Source organism: Malurus melanocephalus, unplaced genomic scaffold (genome assembly GCF_030028575.1).
Source record: "Malurus melanocephalus ecotype Western Australia unplaced genomic scaffold, MMel_1.1 scaffold_12, whole genome shotgun sequence".
Taxonomy (NCBI): Eukaryota; Metazoa; Chordata; class Aves; order Passeriformes; family Maluridae; genus Malurus; species Malurus melanocephalus.
This window is the reverse complement of record NW_026623244.1, coordinates 780,806-797,480: the sequence shown is the minus strand read 5'-3', so window position 1 is coordinate 797,480 and position 16,675 is coordinate 780,806. Positions and strand designations below refer to the sequence as shown.

The window sequence follows — 16,675 nt, the reverse complement described above, 5'->3', positions numbered from 1 at the left end:
AATACAATATGGGTCTTTAAATAAATTAAGAAACAAAACACAACCCAACAGACTGTGAAAGCCCCTGCAGTGATGGGTAAAGGGTGTGGAAGGAAGAGAGAACAAGAACTTTTACTGCATTGCCCCATTTCCTTGACTCTCAGCAGGACGACTCCCTGACCTAAGCAGAGACACTTTGCATTGCATGCAGCCCCTGAGGAAGAATCAAACCCTCTWACTTCATTACCTCTGACTCCAGAAAAGATCAGGAGAAACAACACAAATGTTTGGGAAGCAGAAATCCCAGTYTTGGCTCACTTGCCATAAACCTAAAAACTGCCAAGACAGACGCATGCACACAAAAATGTTGGCTGCAGAGTACTTCTGGCTAACCCCGCTCTACAAAATGAGTTCGAATAAATAAAAAACAGCAGAAGAAAGCAAAGTCATACAAGAAAACAAGCTGCCCCACTTCCGTACAATATTTCCACGAAGCTCATCCTTTCAGCACCCGTGGCCACCAACTCAGAGCCATTTTCACCCAAGGGAATGACTCAGAGACAGCCCCATTGCAACATTCACCCATATTTAATAATTTTCATGTGCTTTCTGCTCAGTCCTCTCTCCTCACCAAGAAAAGGAAACATCTTTAAGCTCTTTGTTTCCCTGAAGAATTTGTAAACTGAATGCTGGGAAGAAAAACCCTGAGAAGACTCAAGGAGAAAGGAGTGATGTAACTTGCAGCACTGCAGCAGGAGTATCAAACACACACATGAAGGTTGTGAGGCCACGTGGTTTTCATTTGGGATGTGTGGGGTGAGCAYATACGGTTGCTTGCTTTATGCTTTATGCCGTAAGCACAACAAAGGAAGGCTTTGTTTGAAAGCCAAGGGACAGCCCCTCGGCACTTAAAGGCTCAGTTACATCATGGGAACTGTGACTCACGGCTGTGGGGCCCTCACAGGCACAAAAACCCCTCTGCTACAGCAGGCAGGGAGCTTAGAGAGGGGAAAAGCCCAAAGTCCCACATAGRGAATCCAAAGGTGTCCAGGACTAGCAGCAAATACAGTGCTGAGCTGAGGGCACATGTTGTGGATGATTTAGCACACAAACACATCCCTTTCAGCYGACATTTCTTCCTGTAACTCCCTCAGAGTGTGAGACCATAACCCTGCACCTATTCCAAGAGCACGATGCAGCTGTGAGTCAACAGGAAGGTGGGATAAATACCATTTAAGCACCTTCAGACCATCTTTGGCTGAAGAAGAGTGTGGCCATGAGACAGCATAGCCAGCTCACTAGGTGGGACCTCACTAGAGCTCTGTCCTTAAGTCACCTGCTGTGCCAGGTCATGTATGTCGTTGTATCACAGGAGGGGAGGGTTAGCTATTGGATTCCAGCTACCCAAAATAAAGACATCCCTTCCATCCTTGCCCCTACAAAACTGGAATATAAGGCTCACTTTAATTACCATGAATGAGTTCCAATCTGCAGTGCAGAGGTGTCTGTGCTGCTGAAACTTCAAGAATTTTCCCTCACATTTCCAACAGTCCCAAGGTATTTGGTTGCTGAATCCCCAGGGGCCTTTAGAAATCAAACTCTCCTCTAAAACCTGTGGCAGYAAGGTAGCTGAACATCCAGGAGGAATTGGATGAGGATCTAAGCATTCTGGATGCAGATACAGAAAATCAAGCCCCTCTGGGAAGCACCATAGTGTGAATATCAAGGGTGTCACTTGAGAACATCTCCTTAGCTCCACCACCGGTATGCGTTAACACGCTACAACAGCTTAAAAAAACAGGGAAAAAAGAGGTCTGAAAAAGCAATACAGTTTCTTCCCTTTGCCTACACGCATGGCTTACGCTGTGCCTGGATGATTTCTGGCAAGTCTGTTTACTTTGTTCTGGAAAACCTCCAGCAAATCTCTGCCTCCCAAAGCAGTCTAGACTACTGCTTAGCTGCCCCTACCTGCAGGAAAATCTCCTTATCACTGCATGTGCTTTCTCCAAAACAAGCCTTTTGGATCCCTGCTGGGATCCTGGCACAGGCAGGTGGTATCTTGTCTTAGGGAGCTACTTYACCTCCTTGCAGACAGCGTGGGAACCATTTGCTCCCACTCCTCATCAGGAGCTCACCACTCATCACCAAACCTTCTGCAATTTGGAAGAGCTGAAAGCAAGGCACTCTCAAGCCAATTTACTTTGTTTTCATTTGTGTTTGGCCACAAACTCTACCTTTTCRATTGAGGGCACCCACCATCCCTGGAGGCAACCCAGGGAAAGATGAGTTGGTTACACAGGTGGCTCAGCTGACACCTTWTAACTCATGTCCCTTCTGCTCAGGCACAAGAACCTTCTCTACGTGCTCTTCCCCTGGTTTCAAAAGTGAAGGAACAGTAAGTTTTCCTTCACCAGGCAACCAGAATAACCCTATGAGTTGGAGACTGTGCCTAGCAGGGCTTAAATTTTCCAACTGTTGGCTGCAATGGTACTCATCCTTGCCAACACCATGCTTGGTTTTTCTGAGCCACATACATGGCAGTGGGATGCATCAGATGTTTTCCCTATGAATGTTGAAAAAGCATCCCTGCCTTTAAGCAAATACTGCTGATACAAATAGTGTGGTAGATCAGCCAGAAAAACCTGCCTCTGGAGGAGGGATAATAATGAAAGATGGTGAATGGAAAGGAAAAAGAGAAAGAGCTTCATTTACACACAGGAGAATGGCAATGGGCCAGCTCTCACAGCTTTGATCGGGGCTGGCTGGAGGAGCATGCCAGGGAACTCTGAGCTGAGCTTTGCTAGAGCAGAGCAGCTGTTTGAACTCTGTGATGGGAAAAAGGGGACAGACACCACCCAGCACAGATCCAGAATAAATAAGTGAAAGGAAAAAAAAAAAATCACGGGGAGTGCATGAACTAACAGGTACTCAGAGCTGTAACAGAACATTGTGGCAGCCAGGATGGCTGCTCTGGCAGCTCCCTCTGTCATCAACTCCAGTTCTTGCCTTCCCACCACGGCTACCCATAGAGCCTCCTGTCACACACTCGTAGAGCAGCACTGCCAGACATCTTGGTTTTACCCAGCACTTCTCCTTTCAGTRTGTTTTTAGGGGTTTTCATACGAACAGGAGAGCTCTATACATTGCTGGCTTGTGAAACCACTATTTCCCTTCAATTCGTCTGTCTCTGCTGTCACCCTTGATAATCTGGAAGTTTCCCAGGCACTTCCAGGCCTTTGCTCTCCCTCTAACACCTAGAAGAAGGGAATTCCAGTACTTTCCCAGTGTGGATAAGGTACTTCTGGCAAGTTTTCCTGCACAGCAAAAAATGCAGCAGTAGCTGGAGTCAGCAAAGCTTTGGACCCTTTGGTTCCCTTCTGCCATCACTCTCTGACTAGATCCCAACTGTGACAAGCAGTCAGATAAAAGCAATTTTATACTGGAAGTCCAAAAGAGAGAGGCTTTTAACACTGAAAACATTTCCAAATTAAACCTTCCCAACATTGCTACTTTCACTTTGCAAGAAGCTGTCTGAACCTCGCTGCTGGGAACATTTCTAAAATATGAGCCACACCAATTTCCTTTCACCATTTCTGCTGCAAGGCTCAAGATCTCCTAGTGAAAGCCCATTAAGATGCTTTTTTAAATCACATCAAATCTGAAAGGAAGAATGACCCCTGGAGCACTTACCTGCTACGCAGCTTTGCAGGTGCTCATTAAACTTCACATTACTACTATCACTGTGATGCAGAGAAGACTAAATTCAGTCACCCGCCACTGAAGCACAGCCAGGAAGTCTGCAAAACACGAAGAGAATGAATGAGGAAATGCAGGCAGAAGATGGGTATATAATGCAGTTATCTAAATTAAGGATTGATTAAAAGAGAGATTAACTCCTTACCTAATGAAACGATCCTAAAAGCTCAAGAGACCAGAAATAATCAGTTTGAAGTGATCAGTGAAGAGTTAAAACGCTGCTTCTCCCATGGGAAAGTGTGTAGATCACACTGGGCATCTCAGCCTTGCAGACATATTGGCAAGGAAGGACCTCCCTTCCCTGACTCCATCCTCACCCACCAGCACTCTCCTTTTAAAATGGATTAGGGTCAAATGAGCAGCTGCACAAGTAAAAGGGCTGGGRCAGTTTTGTCTGGGATTGGTTTGTCTAGAAAAGGCACCTAGCTGCTCTAARTAGTTGTAAGGTAGAAATACTTGCTCGGGGAGTTAGGTTTAGAGAGCTAATGGGAGAAACAGAAAACACAGARGAGGCAGGAAACAAGTCTAAGAGAACAGGAAGATGTGAAACACAGAACCGCAGAAGATAAACGACAATATTTAGGATAGAGAAGTGAAGAAATGTTATATGCAACAGGAAACAAAGTCCCCCAAGCAGAAGGAGGAGATGACCTGACAAGCTKGTTGCAGGCAGACAAGAGAGACATCACCCAGCTGCACACAAATGGGCTGGGGAGGAGGAATCCACCACCCTCTTTTCCACCAACCACTGCTTCAAACCTTACCACTATTTTCACCCAAAGCCTAATGAACTCATAATCAGTGTGGGCTGAGCTGGGCTTTAGAGTGGGGTATTTTAAGGGCTCAGCATTAGGTTGGAACCTCCTTGCTGTCTTGAACTCCTTCACTTCAGCTCTCTCCTCCCACATGCCTCCTTTGACCAGACTGTGTGTACATTTTCACTTCTGTTTCTGTCTGCCACTGTGAGGCCAAATCGGGTAAATGGGCTCTGCCCTGCCCTCGTGCCTTGCAGGGCTGCTGGTGCTCTGCTCAATCAGTGCCACAACACCAGCAGCACCAGCACAGACTGCTGAACTCTGGAGAAAGACACCCCAAACCCCARAGGTCTGGATCTGCATTGTAGTATCCCAGAGGATGTTTGTACCCCCTCAGGGCGTGTAATGTCTGGTCTCATGGTGACTCAGGGCCAGTGACATAAAACAAGTGCTTCTGCTTGAGGAAAGGAGCTACTAACTGCTGTGCAGGACATAACTTGCTATGGGACTTAACAACTCATTTGTTAGATAATTTTAAAATCTCAAAAGAGTGTTTAAGCTAGGGTTTCCCTCAACTATGCATAGAGATGTTGGACAGACCTTGATTGAACCCTGTGGGATGGTCTAAGGTCACTTACAAGCAGATCCCTCTCAGCAGCTGGWGTGCCTGTGCTGCATCCTCACACGGCAGCACAGACCTCCTCTCACTCCTTTTGAGTCAGCCAGAGTCACAGCACGGTTTGGGTTTAAAGAGACCTTAGACAGCATCAAGTTCCACCCCCCCTGCCATAAGAAGAGATGCCACCCATACTGGACCATGYTGCTCAAAGTCCCATCCAGCACTTTCAGGGACAGGACATCCCCAGCTTTGCTGGGAGCCTGTGCCAGTGCATCACCACCCTTTGAGTAAAGAATTTTTTCCTAACATCTAAATCTCTCCTCCTTTAGTTTAAAACAGAACAAGACTCTTGTGGGCCCATCCCTCAAGCTTGTTCAGATCTCCCTGGATGCCATCCCTTTCCTCTGTTGTGCCAACAGCACTGCTCAGCWGTGTGTCATCTGCAAACTTGCTGAGGGTGCACTCAATATCACAATGCCACTGATAAAGATATTAAAGAGCACCAGTCTCAAGACAGAGCCCTCAGGAACACCGCTGGGCCTCACCTGGACAGAGAGCCAATGACCACAACTCTCTGGATGTGTCAATCCAGCCAAATCTTTATCCACTAAACAGWCAACCCTTCCAGTGCATTTCTCCCCAATCTGGAGATAAGGATATCATATGGAATCACATCAAAGGTCTTACAGAAGTCTAAGTAAATGACATCAGTTTGTCTTCCCTTGCCAAACACTGCAGTCATTCCACCACAGAAGGCCATCAGACTGGTCAGATRTGATTTGCCCACAGTGAAGCCATGCTGGCTACCTCAAATCACCACTTTGTCATACATACACCTTAACACTGCTTCCACGAGGGAAGTCTGAGCAACCCAACACAATGCTTGCTCTGAGTCAGCCCTAYATGAGTCTCCTCTCCATGACAAAAATGAAAGCTGTCCCCGCTCCAGTGAAGCTCAGCAGCTGATCTGGCCTTCAGATCATGGCAGTAAAACCCRTTTGTTTTGCTGCTGGTCAAGATTGGCTCAGCCAGCTTTACATGTCCCACGTGTGTGTGGAAGTATAAACAAGCTAAAAACAGAGCCCTGCTGCAGCTGCACCCCAGGCCAGCTCTCCATCCCTCAAGCTGTTTGAAGCTTGGCTACCTGCCTCCCTGCCCACTCCGAGGAGTGAGCGGGCAGAAGGTTTTGCTTACACAGCTGAGCCCACATCCCTGCAAAACCTGGAATTCATGGTTGGGCACATGACAGTGCTATCCAGTGCACACCCTGGCCACATCTCTCTCCAGCCTGGAAACCAGAGTCTCTACCTCTCTCCGCCACCCAACAATTACAAGTGCTGATGGAAAATATGCTGCCTGGCAGCAAACCTGCTTTTTCCCCAGTATAAATGGATTGTAATAACACTTGGGAGAGAAAAAGCTGGCCCACCCAACAGTCTGTTTTAAAGGGTATCTAAAGGAACAAGCCAGAAGCTTTTTTCAGCTTCCTTTTCCATTGCACCATTGCCATGGACTGCAATTGCAATTCCACGGAGCAGAGYGAGCAGGATGCAACAGCACAGGACAGCACATAGACTCATGCAGGCCCTTCACAGACTTCATATACATGTGCTAATTCATTTGCAAGCAAGCTCCAAGATACTGAAACCACGGTCAGCAGGTAGATATTTACAAAAGCCAGACTAAAACTGTGCTTTGGAAAACCACACAGTTTTTCTTAAAAAAAAAAAAACAAAAACCCTCATAAATTAATGAGATCTGCTTGTGAAACACCAGTGTTAGGTTTCTGTGGATCAAATTCCTTTCCCGTGTTAGTCACTGCCATGCAAGAATCACAAGCATTGGCATCCCTCTGAGACATCATGCAGAGACACACAAGAGCCCTTATTGCCATGGAYAGCACCAACAAAAACACAACAGGCAAGAAGGACATGAAGCTTTTGGTTGTCCTAGTCATCAGATGGCCTAAAACACTTAGGAAAACCAAATTCCTCAGTCCCTGAGCAGGGATACTTAGTCTGATTTAAGAAGGTGAAGATAGTATAAAAATAAAAAAAAAAAAGAAGAAGATATGTCTTCTTAATATCCAGTAATGCATCAAGCAACAAAAGAAAGGAAGACGGTTAGGTGGGGAGGGGCCACCACCTGAGCTCTTGATAAACAAGTTCAATGCACTTGGTGTGCACAGGTCACTCCTTCTTTGCAGATGACACTGGCGCAAACACAGATCCCTGAGTCTGGTACACCCAAATCATGCAAGCAAAAAAACCAATCATCTGCAGCTGGGAGCCATGAAACCCTCGGTGCTGGTCCCAGCACTCACACTGGTTCTCTGATTTTGGAAAATCAATTCACCTCTCTCCACATCTGTGGCACTTAATACACTTAATACACACAGTTCCCACATGAGAGCAGCATGAGGCTCCTACTGTGCTGAAAACAAGGCTGATGAGAAGGCTTTAAGTTTCTATTCTTAACTTCTATGCTCTACTTTTCTTTGAGGACTGACAGAATCCCTTTCATTTCTATTAAGGAAAAATATGATTTTAAAAGCAGATGCCTGTGAAGGTAGCCAAAATCACTTTAATCAGAGCTGCAGAAGTCCATTACCATCATCACCAAACCAAACTAAAAAACCTCACACAGCATGATATGCTGCACTACAGCGGCTCTCCTGTCCAAGTGCTGCTTTCATGGCAGCTCAGGTCCTTGCCTGGCAGCTCATGGCAAACACTTGGTGCCTGAAGGAGATGCGCTGGCCACGGGTGAGGCCTACAGCACTCATTAAAAACACATTAATAGTAATGTTGGCTTAGAAACACTGCTCATCTTGCCTGACCACGTAAGAGATGCCAATAGCAACACGACCTATTTTCCTGAAGGATTTTAGCATGGCAGTACCCAAGAAAACTGCTTYAGTGGGAGATTGCCAAGCTGAAGATGCAAAGGCCACTAAGGCTTGTGTTCTACACATCAGTTTCACAGACTATTGACTTCCAGTACGCCAGTCTTGGCTCACTCTTGTTTTAACTACGAATACCTGCTGGCCACCTTCAAAAACATGCCCACACACAGCAAGAGCAGCTCTACTGAAAATATCCCTCCTTCAGCTCCATTGAAAACTTTACTCTTTCTCCCTGCRCTCTTTTGTGAGATGTTGTGTATCTCAGAAGAAAGACAAGGACATGTAACGCTGAGCATGCAGCAAAGCTCAATGATGGATTTTGCATGGACTGTACATGTCCGAGGTCAGCCCTGGGACATGACGGGCTGTGTCAGCAGCAAAGGGCGATGGCCGAGGGCTCTCTGTTCACACRCTCGGTCCCGCCGAGTCCCCGAGGGGCTGCGGCCGCTCTCCCGCCGCTCCCGGCGCCCCGCGCGTTCGGCTCCCGCCCGGGCTGCAGGGACAGCGATGCCCAAAGCTCTGCAGCAACTTTGGCGGGCGCAGCACCCCGACTCGGGGGCCCGATCCCGTCGGTGACCGGTACCCACGGAGACGGAACACTCGCACAACACAAAAGTTACCCCGCAAAAGAGAACTCGAGGACAGCCACCCCAGCGCGACCCGCCGCGGGCAGCCCGGCACCGCCGCTCCGTCCCGATCGCGGGCACGGCCCTTCCCGCTGCCCCGCACCCCCGGACGCACAGCGAGTCCCCGCGGCCCCAGCCCGCGGACACACTCACCGGGGCTGGGCCGGGCCGGGCCGGGTCGGGCGGCCCCGCTCCCGGGCGCTCCGCGCTCACCGGCGCTGTCGGGGCGGCGGCGGCTCCGTGCGGCGAGGGGCAGGAGCCCGCCCCGCCCGGGCTGCCGCTGCTCTCTGGTTCGTTGTTCCCCTCCTCCTTCAAACCACCCCCGCCAGCCCTAGGAGCCGAGCCGTGCCCCGGCGGGCGGCAGCGTGCTGTCTGCTGGCCCCCTCGGCTCCCCCATTCGCTTCCCAGATCGTGGTGTACCAAGGACACGGCGGACGGAGAGGAAATGCGCTCATCTTGCTTCTCGGATGTATTCTGACCTCCTGGTGGTCGCGCCTGAGAGTCAGGAAAGCGGCTGAAACACGTAACCTCGCGGGCAGCTCTTATCAAAGCAAAGCAGCAGATATCGGAGGTGCGAACCATTTTCGTGCTCAAAGCTAGCACAAGTAAGAAGTTGTGGAACTGCCTAACATCCTTCCGAGGCGCAGAAGTGCTTCTTGTTTCTTTAGAATCATAGCATATCCTGAGTTGGAAGGRACCSACGGGGYCAGCTCCTGGCCCTGCACAGGACAACCCCACCATGTACCKGASAGTGTTGCCCAAATGCTTTTTGAACTCTGACAGGCTTGGTCCTTGTAAGGATGAGGGAACTGAGGCACAACAAGTGTAAGCTAATGATCAAGGCCACAGTAAAGGATTTGAAAAAGTGTTTTCCAACACTACCCTCATTCTAGAGTTATAGGCCATCTTCTTGTATTTCTTACAGAAATAAGTTTTCCCAACAACTTTCCCTTTCACAGGAAGCTTAAGGACACGAGCATAGTAGCATCTRTCCGATTTAGGAGAACTAAATTGTACCCCTCCTCTTTCCACAGCAYTGCAACAACTGGTTTATATTACTACTGCTCTGGCATGTTGCATGTTCTCCACCACTTCTGCTTTGATTTTTTTTTTTAAACTCAGATGGTGGACATGTGTGGCAKTGGGACACAATCTGTGTTTTATGTTGCACTGAGAATTTGTGTTATCAAGAGGGCAAATATGGTGGCACAGATTTATTATGAAGCTGGCTAGCTCATGTGATAACCGGGACTGTTAAGTCATCCTGTTCTTTTTATTTCCTGAAGTGCTTATTGACTTAAGTAACAGTCTTAGTGCTATTCAAAGGGTTTGTTTTTAAATTTGTGTATACAARCATTATTTCCTTAGTGTCTGAATCAAGTTTATTCAGTTTTATTAGCAACCTGGGTGTTATTAGTACATTCCTTCCTTATAAGCCCAAATCTATGGAAATATCTCTTGCAAGAGCAGTACTGGAATCTCCCTGCTTCTGTGCTGCAGGACCCAGCCTGTCTGGTGCAGTGTTTATTTCCCCTGGGAACTTCACAGCAGCAGGAGGAAAGAAAACAGCTCCTTTGCCAGGATCACCCCTATTCATCACCTAAGCCAAAGGAAAATGCCTATTTAATATCACCCACATAAAGYCCAAAAAGGTAGTAATTACTGATTCTGAATGTGTATATAGATGGATATACACACTGGATAAAACAAATCACTATAGGTTACACTGACTATAATTTACATGCATCTGCAAAATTTCTCTGGGATACAGGGAAAAGACCTGAACATTTTTCACAGGAAGGTTGACATCTCGATAGATTTTATATTACATACCCACCATCCTAGATCCAGGATCTACTTCCTGTGCCCCCTAAGATGGTATAAAATGATGATAGCAATACAATACGTGTAAATGGAAAACTGAAACCAAGGCACATTTGTTTGATTTGTGTTAAGGTTTTTTTGATAAAGTTCAGCAGCCTGAAAGAGGGAATGCTAGAAGCATGTATCCTGACAACTCTAGGACATAATTCATCGYTTGAGTATTGCTTCACTGCAGAAGGCTTGAGATCATTATCTTGCTAAAGGTAGCAATTTATTCAATAATGAGCCAAGCTTCGCTAACCTTACTCACATGCTGGGCAGGACCTGAARCTGCAAGCAGTGGAGTTAACAGTACTGTAGTTCTTCACATGCTGGGACTTCAGCTGTGGCTTTGTGATGTGGCTACTACTGCAGCAGGAATTAGATATATAATATTATTTCTAAGATGGATTGTAACATCCCATCAGCAGCTGCAGGAAAAAAACAAGATTTGGGAGTCAAATTTTAGGTACCTTTCTCAGCTGCTTTCAGACATGTTAGAAGATTGAGGCCTTATTCTTTCTACTAGTATTTCTAATTCATTACAAAACCATCAACAGTTCCTTAAACTATTAGAAACGGTAAATAAAAAAATAGAAGAATATAGGAGACAACTGCCAGTGTGGAGTACACAGAGGGATTACATTAACACTTAACACAGAGAAAGCAGAAGTGATAATCTTCCACTTGTCAGGCCTTGCTGAGCTGAAGAATAAAATGTGAGTGGAACAGGAGTATGATATTAGGGCCTGGATTCTGCTGCTGGAACCGAAAGGCTGCTGGAAGGCTAATGAGTACATGATGACTTTATAYRTMTTTGAAACTCATTTTAAAATAGACCCAAATGTTCCTTATTTGGAAGACAGACATGGGTCAGAACTGGTAAGCTGGTAATATGAATCATTGATCAAAGAAACCTGAGAGCTCTACAGGGCCACATGTATTTATMTTACCTTGTAGGCTTTCCTTCAGAGCCTCTCCAGTGATGATGCTAAGCAACCAGGATGGGAGGGGTTACTTCTATCAGATCATTCCTTCACATATAAAGGAAGAAAAGTGCCCTCCATGTCACTCTCTAAAGCTGAAGGCTGGATTCGTAGCATAAACCATAACATGTGATGGTAATAGTAAGASCCCACAGAGGGCACTGATGTAGATGGGGATCTGCAGAGCATTGCYTCCTTCCAGCAGTCTTGGAGAATCCCTCTGTTTGGCTTGAAGAAGGGTAGAAGAGAGGAATTTTCTAACAATCATGGCAGGCCATAATAATCCCAGCTGCAGAACTGGAAGAAAAACTGGGATGCAAAATTAGTTCTGCAGTTTCAAACTGTACTGGGGAATAGCAAGTTCAACTTAGTTTCAGGATTATTGAATTAATTTTACTTACTTTCCACAACGCTCATCTATTTTATTTTTTATGTAGAGCATGTAATTGTACATTATACACAGACCACTTGTCAGCTTTAGCTTCTCAGAAATAACCAAGCTCTTTAGTTGGGTGTTTCTATTAATTGAAACATTGCCATAATTGAACTTCTTGGTAATGTTTCCTCTTTTAAGATCATTGGCTTGACTCTAGTGCCAAACATGATCAAAGGTTACTGTTATTTGAGATCTGTTGCATCATCTTTATGAACAAAGTAGAAAGTCTCAATCCAATTTAAACTGAACAATTGTTTTAGTAATAAAACTATCATTAAGTTTGAAAATAACAGGCAGRGAGGACATTAAAACAGAGTATAGTAAAAATATCGGTTAGATAATTAAGTAATTGAGAACCATACAGCATTTCCTTGTCACTGGAGAAAAAGGAGCATTTTCAGTAAGCTCTTGTTCATTTTAACACTGCAAGATTGATGTAACTCCGAGAAGGCAGTCTGGCTCCCAGGGTACGTCCCAGGATGTCAGCCCATGACAGTGCCTGCAGCCTCTCTGAGGCCATGAGGCTCTGCTGCATTTCCRWACCGCTGGGGAAATYACAAGATYTGCAGTTAGATTAAGTAATACTTAYCTAACATATTTATAATATATATCAAACAATAATTTAATATTAGCAAATGGGTAGATAAATTTTACTTTAGTGGTTTTCTCTCACTGATGATGTTATCTGAGTAAATGGAGCATTTACTCCCATTTCCAAACCCGAATTCAAACGCAGAGCCTCAGGCACAGCAGATGCTGACCCCACCATCACATGCCGGTGTATCAGGGGATGTTTGTAACCCGCTCCTGGCTCGGTGTGGGCAGCGCGGTGCGGGTCAGTTCGCAGACRCGGCCGTGGTGCGGTGCTGCCGCCTCCCGACAGCAGCGGGACTGGGAGGAATCTCTTCAACCTCCGCGCTTTCCTTCATCACTTCATCCTGTCCTTACCTGCCAGAGGGCCACAAGGTTCCTTTTCCACTTCCCAGAWGACACGTACTGTCATGGTCCCTGCCCCAAATGGCTTACATACTCCTGGGTCATCTTATGATGAGATTTTACTTTGTTATTTATATCACTGCAGTAGCCCATAAATCCTTACATTCAGGAAGTAATGGCTTATCATTTTCATGCCACTGCAGTTTAAAACGTGCCTTAAATTAACTGCACAAGGGTTGTGACCTCAAATAAATCAGTGAGCAAACATTTCTTCTCTAGTAACCCTTCCTGCATACACACCAAGTCATGCCACTGATGCAAAACTCTCTTTTATGCAGCTGGTGAGACAGTGATGCTGCTTTTTTTACCATAAAGTGCATGTGTCTCTTGAACAAAGTCAGACATTCAGGGAAATAAATAACAATCTTTTCAATGCACTGAAATTTSCTAGGTCTGGCTTGTCCTTGCTATTAATGAAGATTTATTTGTTTTTATTTAAGGTCTTTTTATTTATTTTTTTCTTTGGTGGCTGTTGGGGTTCTTGGCTCTTACTAGGAGAAGAATTTTTGCAGAACTGGGAATACATGCTTAGCTTAAAAAGGAGGGTTAAAAAGTGATCCCACTTGAAGAGCTCCACCTTTTCCAGAGATTCTCTCTATGACATGAGTACATCATCTATAGCCATGACAGTCACAGCACCACTGCAGGATCCCAAATGTGGTTATTTACACTTCACTGATAAGTCTCAAGCACAGAATTTTAAGTGGCTGGTCCTGAGCTAGAGTAAATCCTTGCTAAGGTCAGAAACCCAGGTGTCCTCTTGAGTGTCAGTGCAGCTCCTGTTTATAAACTCCTGTTGAGTCATTCTCTTGTTACTATAATTTGTTGCAGAATTAATTAAATGTGAATATTTGATTCTTGTCACAGATTTGTGTCCTAGTTGCAATTATGTGCTATGAGTTGTGATGYTTTAAGGCTTATAAAAAAATAAGCTTTTGCATGAGTTATCATGGACTCCTAACCCTCACCCCACTATGTCTGCACTGCTGTTAGAGGTGCAGCTACCACGAGGATGAACTTGCAGAATATGAGTGAATTTAACTCAAATGGAACTTGTCATGAAGACCAGTCTACAAGGTGTCACAGGACGCAGATCACCAGGAGTTTGAAAAACAGAAGAGGAGAATCATAGAATGGTTTGGGTTGGGAGGGKCATTTAAAGGCCTTCTAGTCCAACCCTGTACACTAAATGGGGACTTTTCCATCCAGACCAGGAAGCTCTTGGGAATGTCTTAATAAATGCATATAATTTTTGGACGCATTTATGCTGTTACCTTCATGCACAAACATGAACCTGAAGCACAAAGATGACTTCCTTCCTTCATGAGTTTCCATGCCTGTTTTGTTTTTAAAGACATAAATTTATATATTTGAGATGTGAATTGGAGGGGTTTTTTTTGTTCATCACCTAATATTATCTTTTAAAATTCTGAGCATGTCCCCTTCCTCCAACAGTATTTTGCTCAGAAAATTAAAACCATGCAATTTGATATTTCATTATATGTGCAGTTGTTTTATTGTAAAGGTCTAGAAGTTTGGTTCTCTTGAGAACTGAAATCCTAGAATCAAGGAATTTATCATAWTCATCTTCCTGATAATTTTATTATGTAAGAAACATCAGTACAAAAGAAAATGAGGAAAAAGCGGAGTGCAAAACTTAGAAAAGGAACTTTATTCATTTTTTTATTAGAAGTGTGCATTGAAATGATTGAATGTTTCAGTGTATAGGATATTTTGTAAATTAAGTCACACATAAAAAGAATACATTATAAAATGTGTMTTATTCTCCAGTTCTGATGGTAAAATCAGACTATTTGAAAGCATCCATTTGAAACTGCCTATTTTGCCACATAATCAGTAAAATGAAGTGCTACAATTCAGGCTTCATTAAACCAGCAAGAGAAAAAGTTTTCCATCATCATTATTTGTTTCAAGTGSTACTTTAAGGTCATAACCAACATCCATGCTGCTAGGGAGTGTATACATGGTACAATACATACCCTGCTCTAAAAAGCCATCAGATGGAACAATTTGTGTGCTTAGAGAGATAAACCCCACCATTTCAAGGGTTAGCTGGGAGTGGAGAGAACAAAGCAGTTGATCTTTGAGCACAGCTCTGAAGCAGAGCTGCTGCTCTGCCACCCCTTGCCCTGTACCATGGGTTATGCCAAACCATCCACCTGCATGGACAGGCTACTGTGAAYTTTTGGGTGCAATGGCATGGCAGCAACCAGGCTCCAAATGCCATTCAGGATGTAGTGACAGAACAAGGGGAAATGACCTTAAGCTAAAGGAAGGCAGGTTTAGATTAGATGTTAGGAAGAAATTCTTTACAGTGAGGGTGGTGAGGAACAGGCACAGGTTGTCTGTGGATGCCAATCTGAGGATGCCCTATCCCTGGAAGTGTTTGATACCCAGGTGGATGGAGCTCTAATCAACTGGTCTAGTGGAAGGTRTCCCTGCCCATGGCAATGGGGTTGGAATGAGATGATCTTTAAAGTCCCTTCCAACCCAAACCATTCTCTGGTTCTATGATTTTTCCCCCCAAACTGCACAAATCCCCATTTATTGCCTTCCACAGGACCCTGCCTCAAGTGGACTCAGCACAAGAATAAAAAGGAGCTACTGGAAAGGGTCCAGTGGAGGTCACAAAGATGATGAGGGGTCTGGAACATGTCCTGTATGGTGGGGTACTGTGGGAGCTGGGYCTGTTCAGTCTGGAGAAGACAGAGRGRAAYTCATCAATGTATATAAATATCTCAAAGGCAGRTGCCAAGGGCATGGTGCCAGGCTCTTTTTAGTGGTGCCTAGTGACAGGGTGAGAAATAATGGCTATAAACTCAATCAAAAGAAGTTCCACCTCAACATGAGCAGCAGCAGTTTGGAGCAATCCTTTCCATAGAGGATGGCAGAGCACTGGAACAGTCTGTCCAGGGAGGTCGTGGAGTCTCCCACCCTGAAGACATTCAAATCCCAACAGGCTGCGTTCCTTTGTCACCTGCTCTAGGTGACCYTGCCTCAGCTGGGGGGTTGCACTGGATGATCCCCAGAGCTCGGTCCACCTTTAACAAATCCGGGACTGAGCTGGGCCACCCTGCCGGCCGCGCTGAGCTGCTSTGCTCAGGGAGCCGCTCTGAGCCTTGCGGGTGAGAGGGAAAACAGTCCTTGGTGTCCTTGGTTAAAATCCCCGGCAGCCAAACCTCAACCGCGAGATTGACAGACAGCTTTGAGAGGAGAAGTCACCTCCCCTGGCTCAGGGGGTCCCGGGCTCAGGGCGGTCCCGGGCTCAGGGGGAACCGGGCTCAGGCGGTCCCGGGCTCAGGCGGCCCCGGGCCCAGCGCGGCCCCGCCCGCAGCCCCGCCGTTGCTACGATACCGCAGCGGCGTTGGCTGCGAGCTGCGGGCTCAGCACCGCCGCGGGCCCGGGCCGCCACCGCCGCCGCCCCGCTACGGGCACCGGCACCACCCGGGCACCGCCATCGCCCCGGCACCAGCACCGACCCTGACACCGAGCCACCGCCTCACCCACCGGCAGCATGGCTGAGGTAACCTGGAACCCGTYCCTCCCTTCCCTTCCTGTCCCCTGGTCAGGACGAAGGCTGCGCCTCAGGATAAGCCCAACACCATCACCTGTGTATCATCTGTATCCACAGACCATGTTCATGTGTCACCTGTGCGAGCAGAGCTCACTTCTGTGGTGAAAGTTGGAGCAATTAAGCTACTTGTAGGCAGGCAGTAGTARCTCTTGTAATTTA

General features: G+C 46.2%; 2 protein-coding genes across 4 annotated transcripts in view; one reads left to right on the top strand and one right to left on the bottom strand.

Moving 5' to 3' along the window:
* ITPRIP (inositol 1,4,5-trisphosphate receptor interacting protein) overlaps positions 1-9,110 on the bottom strand; it is a 19,407-nt gene extending 10,297 nt beyond the window's left edge. For 2 of the 3 annotated variants that reach the window (XM_057379371.1, XM_057379354.1), the window contains exons 1-2: positions 8,794-9,110; positions 3,670-3,776 (exon numbers count right to left, since the gene is read on the bottom strand). The gene's annotated coding sequence lies outside the window, so the exon portion shown is untranslated. Of the gene's footprint in view, positions 1-3,669; positions 3,777-3,880; positions 4,010-8,793 lie in introns of those variants that run through there. The other variant, XM_057379362.1, reaches the window with a different exon arrangement.
* A 3,587-nt stretch (positions 9,111-12,697) lies between these two features.
* Positions 12,698-16,675, top strand: part of CFAP58 (cilia and flagella associated protein 58) — a 58,218-nt gene continuing 54,240 nt past the window's right edge. The window contains exons 1-2 of the mRNA XM_057379083.1: positions 12,698-12,918; positions 16,179-16,407. Coding sequence (XP_057235066.1) covers positions 12,698-12,918; positions 16,179-16,407 — 450 coding nt within the window. The remainder of the gene's footprint in view (positions 12,919-16,178; positions 16,408-16,675) is intronic.